The sequence below is a fragment of the Nicotiana tabacum genome, chromosome 1, assembly GCF_000715075.1.
Source record: "Nicotiana tabacum cultivar K326 chromosome 1, ASM71507v2, whole genome shotgun sequence".
NCBI classification, from domain to species: Eukaryota; Viridiplantae; Streptophyta; class Magnoliopsida; order Solanales; family Solanaceae; genus Nicotiana; species Nicotiana tabacum.
In genome coordinates, this window is record NC_134080.1 from 211,735,455 (window position 1) to 211,752,088 (window position 16,634).

Genomic DNA, 16,634 nt, shown 5'->3' on the forward strand with positions numbered 1-16,634 from the left:
GTACATAGACAAATTTGGGCCTTTCTCTTTTGAAAATAACGGGATAATGGTTTGAAGAATTAACCTAAATAGAAAATAGCGGGATAATGGTTTGAAGAATTAACCTAAATAGCCATTCACGCAGCTGCTTAAACTTAAAATAGCCGATGAATATATAATGTATGTATAATTTATATATAATATGTGTATAATTGTGTATATTCAGTGTATTATTTATGTATACCAGCTAGGAAAAGTAAATAGTTATTATAGTCGGCTATTTGTGCAAATAATGGTTGGCATTGCTTCACTTCAATGTGTTAGTTTTTCCAACAATTATGGTGATGTATGAGAGAGGTAAGCAATGATGCAACTCTCCTTAGTGAGATAAGCAATGATGCAATGAGTGGTAGGTGAGATGAGAATATTGCAAATTGATCCTTCTTGGTAAGTGAGATGGTAGTATTGCAAATTGATCCTTCTTGGTAGGTGAGATTTGCACTTTTGGTCCCTATCTCATAACTATAAATACCCCCTTCCATTTCATTGTATAACACACCAAAAAAAATATATCAAAACTCAAGAAGAAAGAGTTTGAGAGGGAGAGAGATGTAGTTCCTTTAGGAATGTTTCCTAACAGGGGAGTGACAAAATAGTGAGTAGAAATACTAGTCGGGTATTTTTCGGGAAACACTTTTGTGTGCGCCACTATTTTGGGTAGAGCTCAGGAATTGTTGTACCTCCAAATTATTGGGGAAGTCTCTCTTTGTATGCCTGCTAAATGTTTTAGTGGAAGTTGGTGTCGGATTTGTGGACGTAGCCTAAACGTTTTAGGTGAACCACGTTAAATATTGTGTCATTTATTTTTGGTTTCGTTGATCATTTATTTTATTCCGCTGTGCAGTAGTGTTTAGTGCCACCGGGTCCTAACAAGTGGCATCAGAGCTTTGGTTAGAGTACTATTCATATGTACGGTACTATTCATACGTACGAGTACTATTCATCCATGCGGGCACTATTCATATCCACGGTTACTATTCACCGTCGGAATTTTTTTTAGATTGCAGAAGTCTGTCAAATTCTGATCTAAATGGAGGCGAGAACAAGCAAGATGGTCAACCTGAATGGCACAAATTATCACTTATGGAGAAACAAGATGAAGGATCTCCTGTTCGTGACAAAGATGCACCTGCCGGTGTTCAGTTCTCAGAAACCTGAAGATAAGTCAGACGAGGACTGGGAATTTGAGCACAACCAAGTGTGCGGCTACATACGGCAATTTGTTGAAGACAATGTGTACAACCACATTTCTGGTGTGACACATGCAAGGTCGTTATGGGACAAGCTCGAAGAGTTGTATGCCTCTAAAACAGGTAACAACAAATTATTTTACTTGACAAAATTAATGCAAGTAAAATATGTAGAAGGGACAACTGTGGCAGATCACCTTAATGAAATACAAGGGATTGTCGACCAGTTGTCGGGAATGGGCATAAAGTTCGATGACGAGGTACTTGCTCTTATGGTGATGGCAACACTCCCAGAGTCATGGGAAACCTTGAAGGTTTCAATCACCAATTCTGCACCCAACGGTGTGGTAAACATGGAGACAGTCAAGAGTGGCATTCTGAATGAAGAAATGAGACGCCGATCACAAGGAACATCTTCTTCACAGTCAGAGGTGTTGGCTGTTACGACCAGGGGGAGAAGTCAAAATAAGAGCCAGAGTAACAGAGATAAGAGCAGAGGTAAATCCAACAAATTTGCAAATGTTGAGTGCCATTACTGCAAAAAGAAGGGGCATATCAAAAGATTTTGCCGACAGTTCCAGAATGACCAGAAGAAGAACAAAGGCAAAAAGGTGAAGCCCGAAGAAAGCAGTGATGATGAAACGAACTCCTTTGGTGAGTTCAACGTTGTCTACGATGACGACATTATCAATCTGACAACCCAAGAGATGACCTGGGTGATTGATAGTGGGGCTACCATTCATGCGACGCCACGGAGAGAACTCTTCTCATCTTACACACCTGGAGACTTTGGTCATGTAAAGATGGGAAATGCCAATTTCTCAACAGTTGTAGGCAAAGGTGATGTTTGCCTAGAGACCATGAATGGGATGAAGCTACTTTTAAGAGATGTCAGGCATGTTCCAGATATGCGCCTGAATCTGATCTCCGTAGACAAGCTCGATGAGGAAGGTTACTGCAATACCTTCAATAATGGCCAATGGAAGCTCACGAAGGGCTCATTGGTGGTGGCGCGGGGCACGAAGCAGTCAAAGTTGTACGTGACCCAAGCGAGCATCTCCCAACAAGTTATAAATGTTGCGGAGAATGATAGTAATATCAAGTTGTGGCATAGACGTCTTGGCCACATGAGTGAGAAGTCAATGGCGCGTTTGGTAAAGAAGAACGCCTTACCAGGTCTAAACCAGATCCAGTTGAACAAGTGTGCTGACTGTTTAGCTGGGAAACAAAACAGAGTTTCGTTCAAAAGATTCCCTCCTTCCAGAAGGCAAAATGTGTTGGATCTGGTACACTCAGATGTATGTGGGCCTTTCAAGAAGTCCCTCGGTGGTGCCCGATATTTCGTGACCTTTATTGATGATCATTCACGAAAGACATGGGTATACACACTGAAGACCAAGGATCAAGTGTTTCAAGTTTTCAAACAGTTTCTGACCTTGGTGGAAAGAGAGACTGGTAAGAAGTTGAAGTGCATCCGGACAGACAATGGCGGTGAATACCAGGGTCAATTTGATGCTTACTGTAAAGAGCATGGTATTCGACATCAGTTCACACCTCCTAAAACTCCCCAGTTGAATGGCTTGGCTGAGAGGATGAACAGAACTTTGATCGAGAGAACCAGATGTTTACTCTCTCATTCAAAGTTACCAAAGGCTTTCTGGGGTGAAGCTCTAGTTACAGCAGCCTATGTGCTGAACCATTCACCCTGTGTCCCTCTTCAGTACGAGGCTCCAGAAAAGATTTGGTCAGGAAGAGATATCTCTTATGATCAATTACGGGTATTTGGCTGCAAAGCCTATGTCCATGTTCCGAAAGATGAAAGGAGCAAACTTGATGTCAAGACAAGGGAGTGTGTATTCATCGGCTATGGTCAAGACATGCTTGGCTATAAGTTCTATGATCCGGTGCAGAAGAAGCTCGTCAGGAGTTGAGATGTCGTGTTCGTTGAGGACCAAACAATTGAAGACATTGACAAAGTAGAGAAGTCCACTGATGATTCTGCTGAGTTTGAGTTGCCTCCAACAGTGGTGCCGAGACAAGTTGGAGATGATGTTCAGGATAATCAACCTGAAGCCCCTGATCTTCCTAATGAAGATGAACCAGCAGATACTGAAGGTAACGAGGACAATGGTGATGATGATGCAGACGAGGAGGATCAACCTCAACCACCAATCCTCAATAACCCTCCTTATCACACAAGATCTGGAAGAGTTGTGCAACAGTCTACCAGATATTCTCCACATGAGTATGTGTTACTCACTGACGGGGGAGAACCCGACAGCTTTGAAGAAGCTATTGATGATGAACATAAGGAGAAGTGGATAGAAGCCATGCAAGACGAGATGAAATCCTTGCATGAGAACAAGACGTTTGAGCTGGTGAAGTTGCCGAAAGGCAAGAGAGCTTTGAAGAATAAGTGGGTGTTCAAGATGAAGCATGATGAACACAATTCCCTTCCGAGATTCAAAGCAAGGTTGGTCGTCAAAGGTTTCAATCAAAGGAAAGGCATTGACTTTGATAAAATATTCTCTCCAGTTGTGAAAATGACCTCAATACGCACGGTGCTGGGATTAGCAGCAAGCCTCAACCTGGAGGTTGAGCAGATGGATGTAAAAACCGCCTTCCTACATGGTGATTTGGAAGAGGAGATATACATGGAGCAACCAGACGGTTTCCAGCAAAAGGGGAAAGAGGACTGCGTTTGTAGATTGAGGAAAAGCCTCTATGGCTTAAAACAGGCACCAAGGCAGTGGTACAAGAAGTTCGAGTCGGTGATGGGGCAACACGGCTACAAGAAGACAACTTCAGACCATTGTGTGTTCGCTCAGAAGTTTTCTGACGATGATTTCATCATCCTATTGCTCTATGTGGATGATATGTTGATTGTTGGCCGGAATGTTTCCAGAATTAATAGCTTAAAAGAACAGCTAAGCAAGTTCTTCGCCATGAAAGACTTGGGGCCAGCAAAACAGATCCTTGGGATGAGGATTATGCGAGACCGAGAAGCCAAGAAGTTATGGTTGTCTCAGGAGAAGTACATCGAGAAGGTACTTCAACGGTTCAACATGGAGAAAACTAAAGCAGTTAGCTGTCCTCTTGCTAACCACTTTAGATTGAGCACCAAGCAAAGCCCGTCAACAGATGATGAGAGAAGAAAGATGGAGCGGATTCCATATGCTTCAGCAGTAGGAAGTTTGATGTATGCCATGGTTTGTACACGGCCAGATATCGCTCACGCTGTAGGAGTGGTAAGTAGATTTCTTTCTAATCCAGGAAAGGAACATTGGGATGCTGTTAAGTGGATTCTCAGGTATCTTCGAGGAACCTCCAAACTATGCTTATGTTTTGGAGAAGACAACCCTGTGTTGGTTGGCTATACTGATGCAGATATGGCCGGAGATGTTGATTCTAGAAAATCAACTTCAGGATACTTGATTAACTTTTCAGGGGGAGCTGTGTCATGACAATCAAAGTTGCAAAAATGTGTTGCATTATCAACTACTGAAGCTGAATTCATCGCAGCAACGGAGGCTTGCAAAGAATTGATATGGATGAAGAAGTTCTTAACTGAACTTGGATTTTCGCAAGACGGTTATCAGTTATTTTGTGATAGTCAAAGTGCTATCCACCTTGCGAAGAATGCCTCATTCCATTCCAGATCCAAACATATTGATGTGAGATATAATTGGATCAGGGATGTGTTGGAGAAGAGGATGTTGCGGCTTGAAAAGATCCATACAGACGAAAATGGATCGGACATGTTGACCAAGACTTTACCGAAAGGGAAGTTTGAGTTCTGTAGAGAAGCTGCAGGGATAGTGGATCCACCATATAGTTGGAAGGGGGAGAATTGTTAGTTTTTCCAACAATTATGGTGATGTATGGGAGAGGTAAGCAATGATGCAACTCTCCTTAGTGAGATAAACAATGATGCAATGAGTGGTAGGTGAGATGGGAATATTGCAAATTGATTCTTCTTGGTAGGTGAGATGGTAGTATTGCAAATTGATCCTTCTTGGTAGGTGAGATTTGCACTTTTGGTCCCTATCTCATAACTATAAATACCCCCTTCCATTTCATTGTATAACACACCAAAAAAAAATATATCAAAACTCAAGAAGAAAGAGTTTGAGAGGGAGAAAGATGTAGTTCCTTTAGGAATGTTTCCTAACAGGGGAGTGACAAAATAGTGAGTAGAAATACTAGTCGGGTATTTTTCGGGAAACACTTTTGTGTGCGCCACTATTTTGGGTAGAGCTCAGGAATTGTTGTACCTCCAAATTATTGGGGAAGTCTCTCTTTGTATGCCTGCTAAATGTTTTAGTGGAAGTTGGTGTCGGATTTGTGGACGTAGCCTAAACGTTTTAGGTGAACCACGTTAAATATTGTGTCATTTATTTTTGGTTTCGTTGATCATTTATTTTATTCCGCTGTGCAGTAGTGTTTAGTGCCACCGGGTCCTAACACAATGCCTACAGCAGACATTTAGGTAAGCACCATGATCTTTCTTGCCCATTAGATTACTGTGATGCCAGATTAAAATTTGGTTATATGAACAAAGAAATTGAAAGAATTATCTGACTCGGAAAATATGTGTCCACTAAAAACTGTTCTTTTTATCCTGTAAGATTCAATGAAGATTAACAGAATATTTTGCTGTAAAAACTCTGGAAACGTGTTGTAGAACTGAGGCGCGTAAACCATCGTCCCTTTTATTGATCAACATACAAGTAGAAATATGCCGAAAATGTGATATGGTATTGTTTGATAAAACTGAGATCAACATTCAACTCTGAAAAATAAGACCCAAATGCCGGCTCCTCCCAAACCTTGTGCATAACGGGAGTTTCGTGCACTGGGTTGCCCTTTATTCAACGTCGCTGGCAAGCAGTTTATTATATGAGCTTTTTGAGGAAGGTGATAATCAACTGATTGACCTGTTCAGGAAACTGCTCTTGTACAAAATGACTGCCTTCTGGTAAGAATATGGTTTCCAGATTAGGCACATATTCTTTCACCATTCCACTTTTAACGTATTGCTCTAATCCACCAAATTTAAGGGCGTAATCCTTCTCTCCCATTACAAGCAAACAGGGAACCTTGACTTTGATATCTTTAACTCCATATTCTTCTAGCCAAGCCCTGTCAAAATACCCTCCCTTTGTCACAAGATCATAAGTGCTAAATGAAATGAAGAAATTTTTACAAGAATTAACCCAAATAACTGTCCATTCAACCACTTAAACTAAAAATAGTCGGTAAATGTATAATGTATGTCTAATCCATATATAATATATTTATGATTATGTATAATCAGTGTATAATCTGGGTTTATAGGCTAGAAAAAGTAAATAAGGAATTTAGCAAGCTATCTGTGTAAAAATTCCAAAATTTCTATTGGATAAATTACATGTGCAGTATCATTTAGAGAGTTTCAGCAACAGAAGCGAATCCAGTTCAAGATTTAGAGTCAGTCGGAGTAAAATAAGTGACGATTCACATACTAGTGTGGGAAATGTAATGTGTGACTTGTTTATGCTGTGATTGATAATGAAGGTATCGTTAGGCGATGCTTAATAATGAAGGGGTTGTTATATATATGATTTACTTACTTCAAAAGGGTATTTTGCCTTAAATAGTTCAACGCCCGCATCTACGGCGTAGGCCTTTGTCAGGCCATTATGGCACGATATCGGTTGTGGCATGCCTATGTTAATGGCACAATGTCGGCTGTGGCAGGCAACTATGGCATACGGCCACTATCGACCGACATTATTTTTTCATGTTCTATTCCACGTAAGACAATATACAGTCCTCGCATAATTTAAAGCGGTATTAAATAATATGACATCCAAACATTGCATTAGTTATGTGACAATATTTATTTCTATTAATATGGCCAACTAAATACGGTATTATCTAATTTTGAATACTGTGCTAGGATTAATTAATGTAATTATATCTAATATTAGAATTTAAGTAGAAGTGACTGACCTGTAAGGCACCTGCAATGCTGTTCGGAAACTTGACTTTTCGTAAAGAGATGCGTAGTTTGCAAGATCCTCTCCTGTGAACCAGTCAGGCACTGGAGCAGAAGGATCAACCAAATCCATTATTTCCTCATCATCTTTTGCAATTGGCAGTTCACTTCCAGAGAACATAGTATATATGTTCTTAACTACTGTTTTTGTATCAAAACGCCCAAAGTCCTTTTCAGCTCGCCCTGGTTCCTGCAAAAGCGGAAAGAATTAATGTGTACGCAGACCTTACCCCTACCTCGGGGATAGAGAGGTTGTTTCCGATATACCATCATTTCAAGAAGACGAGAATTATTAGTCTAGCTGGTGACCGGAAAATGTTTTCCCGAAAAACATATACTATTAAGGATTGTTCATATTATTAGCAAATTTGGGAGTATTTTGATGAAAATGTTGAATTCCATAGATTAATTATAGTGCCAAAATGTTAGTTGAAGCAAGTAATATGAAACTTAGCGTCTTATAGTTGTAAGGAAAATACTAGCTTTGGTCGGTGAGTGAAAAATGTTTTCACGGAAAACATATAGTATTATATATATATTACTCATATTATTAGCCGATCAGAAGTATTTCGATGAAAATTTTGAATTCCAAAAGTTGAATAATGTTTAAAGCCAAGATAGTTGTAAGGAAAATAACATTTGTTTATAAATAAAGTAAGTTATTTTCCTCACATTGGATGAAAACGACTCCCCACAAAAATTAGTTTCTTGATTTTTTTTTTGTAATACCAAATATATGAGGTTTAAAGACATGAAATTACCTGCCATCTCAACATATAGAACCCATTGGGAATGAGATCTCGAGGAAATGTTTCTGGACCAGTGAGAAGAAAGGGCACACCTAATGTTACAACAGTTGAAACTCTATCAGGGTGTACGAGTGCAAAATGGTAAGCTACTCGAGCTCCAAAATCCTTCCCCACAAGAAAAACCTACATAAATAATGGCAGAATATTTTAGTAAATTTGTTACTAAAGACGCATAGACAACAAAATTTAAGTGATTTTTTTTTAATCTATCTAAGTACTCAGAGTTATCAATATCGTGAGGGAAATGGTCTGTGAATTTGATGGGTTTAATTGAACCTATCATTTTTAACGTTGTATATATTATATACATTCGGAAAATCACTAATTTCCATAGGTGGATGGACTATAGATTCGATGGGTTCGAGAACCTATCAATTTCAACATGGTACATAAATAAGCATGCAAAAAGAATCAATATACCACAACATTTATATATATATATATATATATATGAAACATTAAAAAAATATCTATCTAAATAAAAGATGAATTGACACCTCTCTTTGGCCAAAGATCCTATTTATTTATTTTCTTCTTTTTTAAAATTTTTCTTATTCTTTCCCAATTTCATGCTTTTTTATGCTTTCAAGGTGCAATTAGAGGAAGAGTAAGCCGTTAAATCAAAACATCATATCATTTCACTTTTCTTTCTCCCATGTGTTCGGCCGTTACTAACATAATGAACTCATTTATATCTTTGCTCATTACTACTATTATTTATTTCTTCTCCTAAAATTCCTCCTCTTCCTTCCTAATTTCTTACCCCTTTTCCTTCTTCTTTCCTACTTTCTCCATTGCAGATGAATTATGAGTTGTTCTTTTTTCTTCTTTTTTTGTGTATGTATCTTTGAAAAGGTTGAAATTTATAACGTTAGTTGTTACTATTCATCTTTGCTTTTTTATTTCTTTTACTTTTCTTAATTCTTAGTCGAAAACAATTGTCATTTTGAAATATGTTTGAAACTTTTTCCTGCTTTAATTGCAGAAAATTAGAATATTATTGTGCTTAATGTATTATAAGATTCTGATGTTTTCTTTCTCCTTTTTTTTTATTGATTTTGTTTTTATGTTTTTTGCAGGTTGATTAATGCTGTGTGTAGTTGCTGCATTTGGATTAATTTGTTTCAAGGATAATGTTAAACCGTTTTCTAGATGGTATTTTCTGGAGCAATTGCACTTGTAATTCAGAAGACGTTTAAGTCTATCAGTGGTAATTGATGTTGTATTACCTTTTGCCAATAATGTTTTCTTTATCCTTTTTAATTTCATTGATTTTAGTTTTGTGTTTTTTGCAAGTTGATAATTAGTAGTGTGTTTAGTTACTGCATTTAGTTTATTTCATAATTTCTAAGGATATTGTTAAATCGTTGTCTAATGTGCATTTTCTGGAACAATTTGTGATTTAGAGGATTTTAAGTCTATTATGAGAATGGTAATTGATGTATCATTATCTTTTGCCTGAAGTGTTGGTTGATAAAAAAAAAACTTTGCCTACAAATTTAGTTTTATGTGAAAAAGGAATAAAGATCAATTAATTTTATGGTTTTATGTTTTGTTTTTATTAATTCTCGTATTTACACCTAAACTATATATAAGGTTTTAAGTACAAAAAAATTTGTTCAACTATCTCCGACTTTCCCCCTATTTTTCCTTCTCTTTCTCCTTTGATTTTCAAATAGTGGATGAAGTATCTGCCTCTATAAAATAAACTTTTAAGCAAGGCGGTGTTTAGGACAACTTTTATTTGAACATTTCCATTGTTATGAATTCTGATCAATTTGGTTGTGCCTTTGTGGAAAAACATTTCTCTTTCTTTTTAGTACATGATGAATATGAAGTACATCTTATCGTGCATATTCTGACCTCTTATACCTATTCATAGTCATAATTGATAGTACAATTTATAAAAAGAAATTTACTATTTGTATAATACTTATCCAGCAAAATTTTGTTTTGTTTGTATTCAGACATAATGTTAGATTTTTTAACTTACGGATTCTGATTCACAATATTTTTTACTTACTGGGTTCTACAATTAAAAAAAAAAGAGGTACTTACTGGCGAAAATTGATGGGAGCAAAGATGACTATATATGAAATAATGAAGAGAGTATAAAATGGAAAGCAAAAACTATTTGAGGAAAAAAATGTATTTTTCAGATTTTTTTTCGAAAATTAGCAGAAGGAAAAAGAAGAATAAATTTGATTATTTTAAAAGGAATAACAAATATTAAATATTTGGAGTACAATAACAAAGGGGTCCAATATGAACGAGTGAATCAAATAGAAGGAAGAAATGAGTAAGAAAAGAAGAGGGAAAGGAAAAGAAGAACCGTGGGGGGGGGGGGGGATAAAGAAGGAAAAATTGGAAATAAAACTATCATTCTATAATAGATGAATAAAATATAAATCACGTCTTATATACATATATTTTTAAGAAATTGATCTTCAACAAATACAATCAAATAAACACTAAATGCACACCAAAGTATCTTTTACTCAATAACTTATGAAAATATAAAAAACGAAAGTACTTTTTAAGAAATATAACCAAATATACCTACTATAATTGGAAAATATTAAAAAACGAATCTAAAGTCTCTAAAAGCCTTTGATAGAGTTTTAAAATTAGTAGAAAATATTTTTCTTTTTAATTTATCTTCTCCTAAAATGAGAAGACTTTCAAATCTTTTCCAAAGTACATTTGGTAAAATTTTAGGAGTATGAATAGTGGAGTACTGATGATGTATGACGAGCAATTGAGTTTTATCGAATTATTATAACAAAAAAGATGTAATTTTACTTGCCTATATTATTGTTACTATAATATCAATAGACGTTAACATGATATTTATAGGCGAGACCAATAAATTCTCATGGTTTTTCTTCCTTTTACCTCAATTCACTTAAAAAAAATTATCTCATAAATCCATTAATATTTTTTAACAAAATAACCGCGCAAAGCGCGTCAAATTCACTAGTATACCATAATCTCAAAAGAAAAATAGGTTCAACCTAGGAATCTTAAAGGTTGAACCGATCAAGTTTATATTCTAAGACTTACCTCTGCCCATACTTGTATAGCTAGGAGGTAACGGATACCTAATGAAATAGTTAAGGCGTGCAAGTTGGCTCAGTCACCATGATTATTGAATATAGCGTACTTGGGTCGTCATATAAACTAATACATTCTTTGACACAGGGGATGGGGGGATGCAAGGTTGAGGTACCCGGTTCATATGAACCCAAATTGTTTTACACAAAACATGAATTTATATATAAAATCTATTACAATTGCAATAAATAGTAGATATAAACTCATAGCTTTTAAAATATAATTGGTTTAATGCTATGAAGCTTAATATTGAATACATAAAGCTTAAATTCTGAAGTTGCCAATGCTTTGTTACGATTTGATGGTAACTACTGAAAAATTTGACTTCTAAAAAAGAAACAACAATCTGATGTAAGTAGTAATATGTAATCTGCACAGGATTCTTCACCTGGTGGATGCCTAATGAATCAAGCATGTCCAGAAGATCATCGACAAGGTCCCTGAATGTCGTCTTCTCCGGTTCTGCAGGCAATTCAGACAAACCATAGCCTCTGAAGTCAGGGGCTATGCCTCGAAATCCTGCATCCGCTACTGCTATCATCTGATGCCTCCACGAGTACCATATCTCAGGGAATCCATGAAGAAAGAATACTGCAGGGCCTGCATATATATAGCTACTTTAATTTCAGTATCAATTATTCACGTTACAGACAGTGGTGGAACCAGGATTTTTACTAAGAGGATTCAAAATATAAAGAATCAAGCCCACAAAGAAGGCATAGGGATTCAACATCTACTATATATGCATGAAAAATAACTTTGAACGCGTATATACAGTGTAATTTTCTGACGAAAAGATTCTGACGATGAACCCCTAGCGTCCCTAACTCCGCGCTAACAGAGAAAAGAAGATGAGATATGGAGTAGGACCTGTTCCAATCTCTGCAATGTGAAGCTTGAGTCCTCTTACATCCACATAATTGTGCTGAATCTTCTCCATTTTCGTAAGGTAGGAAGGTTTGATGGGAGTGCAACAAAAATTAAAGAGAATTAATGACAAGTCAATGTGTTATTTTAACTCATAAATGGATGCTTTTTATAATGTTAAGTCATGTGGTTCATTCAAATATTTAAATAACTTACTAAGATTTTATTTTAATTTGTTATCTGCGCCTGCAACTTTGTTAATTTTTAGGAAATTTCCGCATGTTTTCTTAGACTTTTCCTAGTGTCTACCTTGATTGACTTTTCCACCATTGAAGTAATAGCCTGGACAAACTTCTAAAATTAATTTATTTTTAGAATTTTTTTTTCAGAAGTACGTTTTGTGAGAAGTTTTGTGTTTGGATACTTTGTTTGAAAAGTACTTTTAAGTATAATTAGTGTTTGATCAAGCTTTTAAAAAATGTTCTATGTGTATTTTTCTCAACAATATTTTTCAAAAAAGTACTTTTTGAGAGAAACTACTTTGTCTGCTTCCCAAAAACTGTTTCTATTTTTCCTCAAAAATACTATCTTTTCCATCTAAAAGCTTTGGCCAAACATATCATAAGTTTTAATTGTTGTTTTCTTTCTATACAAAGGTAAGCCTAGAAATCCCTTAATGGGTACTCTGTTTCTTTTTTCTTTGAGTTGGTCTACGCCTTTAAATAGTGAAATGCGAAACTATGAAATTAAGGATAGTAAGAGGGTTGTTTGTGTGGAGTGGCAGTTCATTAACTCCGTGATGGTCCCGTCCAAATTTCATTTATGATGCTAACAGTGTGAAGAATTTTTATATTATAAATACAAATTTAACATGATCTTTGCAACCAAACAGAGTATATTTGCTTAGAGTAGAAGAGGAGTGGGGTATTCTAAGAAACAACATTAGTTTATAATAGTTATTTATTATAAAAGTTAAGTTTTTTTTGGAATCGATTTTTATATTATTATAATATATATATTCTCTATAACATCACTGTAACAAACAAAAAATATCGAAATAAATAAAAATTATAATAAAAAGATTTGATCTTACTATCAGCTTAGGCTCATGAAGGTATAGAATATTCAAGCACTAAGCATGAGGGTTGAACAAAATGGAAATTGCCCTCCTCTCTCATTTCTCCGGTCCAGTTGTCCTTATCACCAAAATGGTGGGTGAGATGGATTTCAAGATTTGAGCTTCAATTTTTGAGGTTTTTAGCTTTGAATTTATTATATTTTTAAAATTATGGTTCATATTGACTTTTTATTACAATTTTAGCATATTTTTACGTATAACTTTATGCTCTACGTTACAAATATTGAGTTCTACTGAACATAACGATAGATCCTGTGTGAGTAGGGGTGCTTATCGGGAGGATCGGGCGGATAATTATGCTTAACAGTTCGGCTTAACGGTTATCAGATTATAACTGTAGTAATCTGCTAGTCATCCAATAAGACAACGGGCGGATTGGTATTGCATTAACAATTATCTGACGACTTATTGGCTAAACCTAATAGAAATTTTTTGAACAATCATTCAATCAATACGAAACAGTTTCAAATCAATACCAAAATTTTAATACCATCTAAGATCTAACCAAATGGTATTTTTTAATTGAAGAATCTTCAAGATTACTCATACTGTCATACATGTATTAACCAAATTATTAGTACCATCAAGACTACTCACACAGACATACACGTATTATATACATAAGGGTAAAAGTGTAATTATAAAAATTCTTAACGGGTTAACGGTTTACCAATAAAAAAATTGAGTAATCCGCCCCCAAACCGTTAAGCCATATTATAAAATCTCAATCTGTTCATCATCCAATATCCCCGATAATCCGATATCAATAAGCCAATAAACCATCGATTCGGTTCGGTTAACGGTTTCGATTCGGTTTTGAACAGCCTTATGTGTGAGAGTAGAGTGTGGAGATTGATATGTAGAACAACTTTTCTAATATGTGGAAAGGTCAAGTATTTTGGCTCACTCAACTAGCATTTCATTTGTATATTTCCTCTTGATATTGTAGTGGACAAAGATTGGCTTCATTATGCTAATTATATCCCATCTTTGAATAGTGAAATGCGGAACTATGAAATTAAGTACCGTATCAACTCCGTTCCTGTGGGAGGGGTGCGAAAATTATTAGAACTTTATGAAAGTGTCTATAGAGTCAGAATCAGGGCGAAGTTAGTAGCCCAACTTTTGTTCGAGCGAAGCAGTAACTTTTATTTAAATAATATATTTGTATTAAAAAATTATTAAATATATAAAGATAATAAATTTAGAATCCAACTATTAACAATTAAAATCACAATTCTAAAATTCAGAACCTATAAGATTAAAATTCTGACCCCATTTATAGCTTAAGTTCGAATGACTATACTTGTCGAGTAGTTATTATTTTTGTGGGGATGTTATTGATTGTCATGACAAGTAACTGATCAAACAATATGCTAAAAAGAAGAAAAAAAACATGTCAAGACAGTTTATGTCACATCGTTCTCTACAGTACGAGCGTTGAATTCAGATTTTAGATATTGGTCCAAATTAATACAACTCCTAATGGTCCATGAAAAAGAAATACTACTAGCTTTTTACTCATGAAGGTGTAGAATATTCAAGGGCTAAGCATGAGGGTTGAACAAAATGGAAATTGCCCTCCTCTAATTTCTCTAGTCCAGTTGTCCTTATCACCATAATTGTGAGACCAGAGAACGAATTTCACGATTTAACTCTATGAGCTCGTTTAATACGAGGGATAATTAATCTCAGGATTAAATTTGAGATGAGTTTATCTCACGTTTGGTTGGAATAAAATCGTGGTATAACTAATCTTGGGACTAGTTATCATGAGATTATAGTATTTTTTTATCCCCGTGAGAGGGTGAGATAACTAATTCCGGGATAATTAATCATAGGATAGCTTGTTTCCCAACCAAACGACCCTTATAGGTTCAACCTTTGAGATTCTCAATCTTAAACTTATTATATTTTTAAAGTTATGGATTTATATCTATTGTATGTTATGCATAATTTTAGTATATTTTTATATATAAACCTCAAAAATATTGAGTTCAGCTGAACCCGATCCACTCCCGCGTGAGAGTAGAGTGAATGGTTTTGGCAGGGGTAGCAGACAAGATGACGGAGTCTGTGGAGAGTGATATGTAGCACATCTTTTCAAATATGTGGAAAGGTCATGTATTTTGGCTTACTTAACTAGCATTTCATTTGTATATTTCGTCTTGATATTTTAGTGGACAAAGATTAGCTTCATTATAGTAATTATATATATTCCATGAGAGTGCACATTTTTTCCTTGTGGTACTGAGAAATCCATGGCTTAACCAGAAAGTCATGATAAAACTGAGTTTGTTTGAATTGCTTTGCACTCAGTTTTTCAAATCTTCCAAAAAGTCTAAAAAACTATTATTATTATTAGTATTGAAAACTAGAGTTTTGTCACGATTTATGACAACGCAAGTTCTAGCCATCAACTTTAAATCTTTAGATTTGTGGCCAAATTTCGACTGTCACATCTCCTTTAATGAGATTATTATTTGATTTAGAGTCGTCACTTTTCGACTGTCACATCTCCTTTAATGAGATTATTTATTTGATTTAGAGTCGTCACTTGGGATAATTATATGGTGTCCCAAGTCACCGGTTTATTTTAAATCCCAAATCGAGGAAATTTAACTATGTTTTAAAGTCTGTGAAACCAGAAGACCGGGTAAGGAACTCTGCTGAACCCGGGAGAAGGTGTTAGGCACTCCTGGGTTCCGTAGTTTTAGCACGGGCGCTTTTAATCATACGTGGCATAATTAAATTGTTGAATTACTCATTTAGAACCTATGTGTATTTCACTTTTACCGCTTTTTAATTATAGAGTTTATGGATTTAATCTTTGAAACAGATTACATGTGTGTAAATCTATTTTATTTAGGTCGCTAAAATAATATCACGCGAACGTATACACAATTAGTCATGCTTTATTAATTGTGAAGATTGTTTTTGGCCAAAATCGCACGAACTCGTACCTTGATTTATTTATGGAAATCATAATTATGTCACGCGAATGTGTATACAATTATGATAGTAGATTGAATGCGCGCCTAAAAGCATTTCTACGAATATTCATTTTTAAACATAACCATATCACGCGAACGTGTATATAATCACAATAATTGATTAAATGCGTGCCTAAAAAGCATTTCTATAGATGTTTATGAATCATTTAATCGTTCAAAGTCATATGTGTGAAGTTCGAATATTGTGGTACCTTTTTTGTGATTAAAACTTGACAAGGATTCGCCCAGCATTTATTCACGTGAGTATGAAGTCGTGAAGGTTCGTTGAATTTTGGGAAAATGAGATTACTTGTACGTGAAAGAAACAACCAATTAACACTACTTAAATTAATTAAAAGTTGAGTACACATGAGCTTCACAAATACGGGCCTGTGCTCGTTACATTGAGCTTGAAGCCCTAACAGTAGAATTGCAATTTATGCA

The 16,634-nt window shown here is 35.5% G+C and overlaps 1 protein-coding gene and 1 long non-coding RNA gene across 2 annotated transcripts; one reads left to right on the forward strand and one right to left on the reverse strand.

Moving 5' to 3' along the window:
- The first annotated feature begins 5,314 nt into the window (after positions 1-5,314).
- Positions 5,315-9,437, forward strand: LOC142182307 (uncharacterized). The gene is made up of 2 exons (XR_012711137.1): positions 5,315-5,718; positions 9,158-9,437. It is a non-coding gene; the product is annotated as an uncharacterized LOC142182307 (long non-coding RNA).
- On the reverse strand, positions 5,911-12,203 carry LOC107793668 (bifunctional epoxide hydrolase 2-like). The gene is made up of 5 exons (NM_001325566.1): positions 12,063-12,203; positions 11,581-11,792; positions 8,031-8,201; positions 7,224-7,459; positions 5,911-6,371 (listed from the first exon to the last, which is right to left on the reverse strand). Exons 1-5 carry the CDS (start codon positions 12,130-12,132, stop codon positions 6,125-6,127), a joined length of 936 nt encoding a protein of 311 aa, NP_001312495.1. The 5' UTR covers positions 12,133-12,203; the 3' UTR covers positions 5,911-6,124.
- Positions 12,204-16,634: the final 4,431 nt, after the last annotated feature.

What these genes read in the sequence shown, in the direction of transcription:
- LOC107793668 (NM_001325566.1), bottom strand. Translation starts at nt 12,132, where the DNA reads ATGGAGAAGATTCAGCACAATTATGTGGATGTAAGAGGACTCAAGCTT. An exon ending in TCTATATGTTGAGATGGCAG is followed by an intron (nt 7,460 to 8,030) that starts GTAATTTCATGT and finishes CCGCTTTTGCAG; the next exon opens with GAACCAGGGCGAGCTGAAAA. An exon ending in GCATTGCAGGTGCCTTACAG is followed by an intron (nt 6,372 to 7,223) that starts GTCAGTCACTTC and finishes GTATTTTGACAG; the next exon opens with GGCTTGGCTAGAAGAATATG.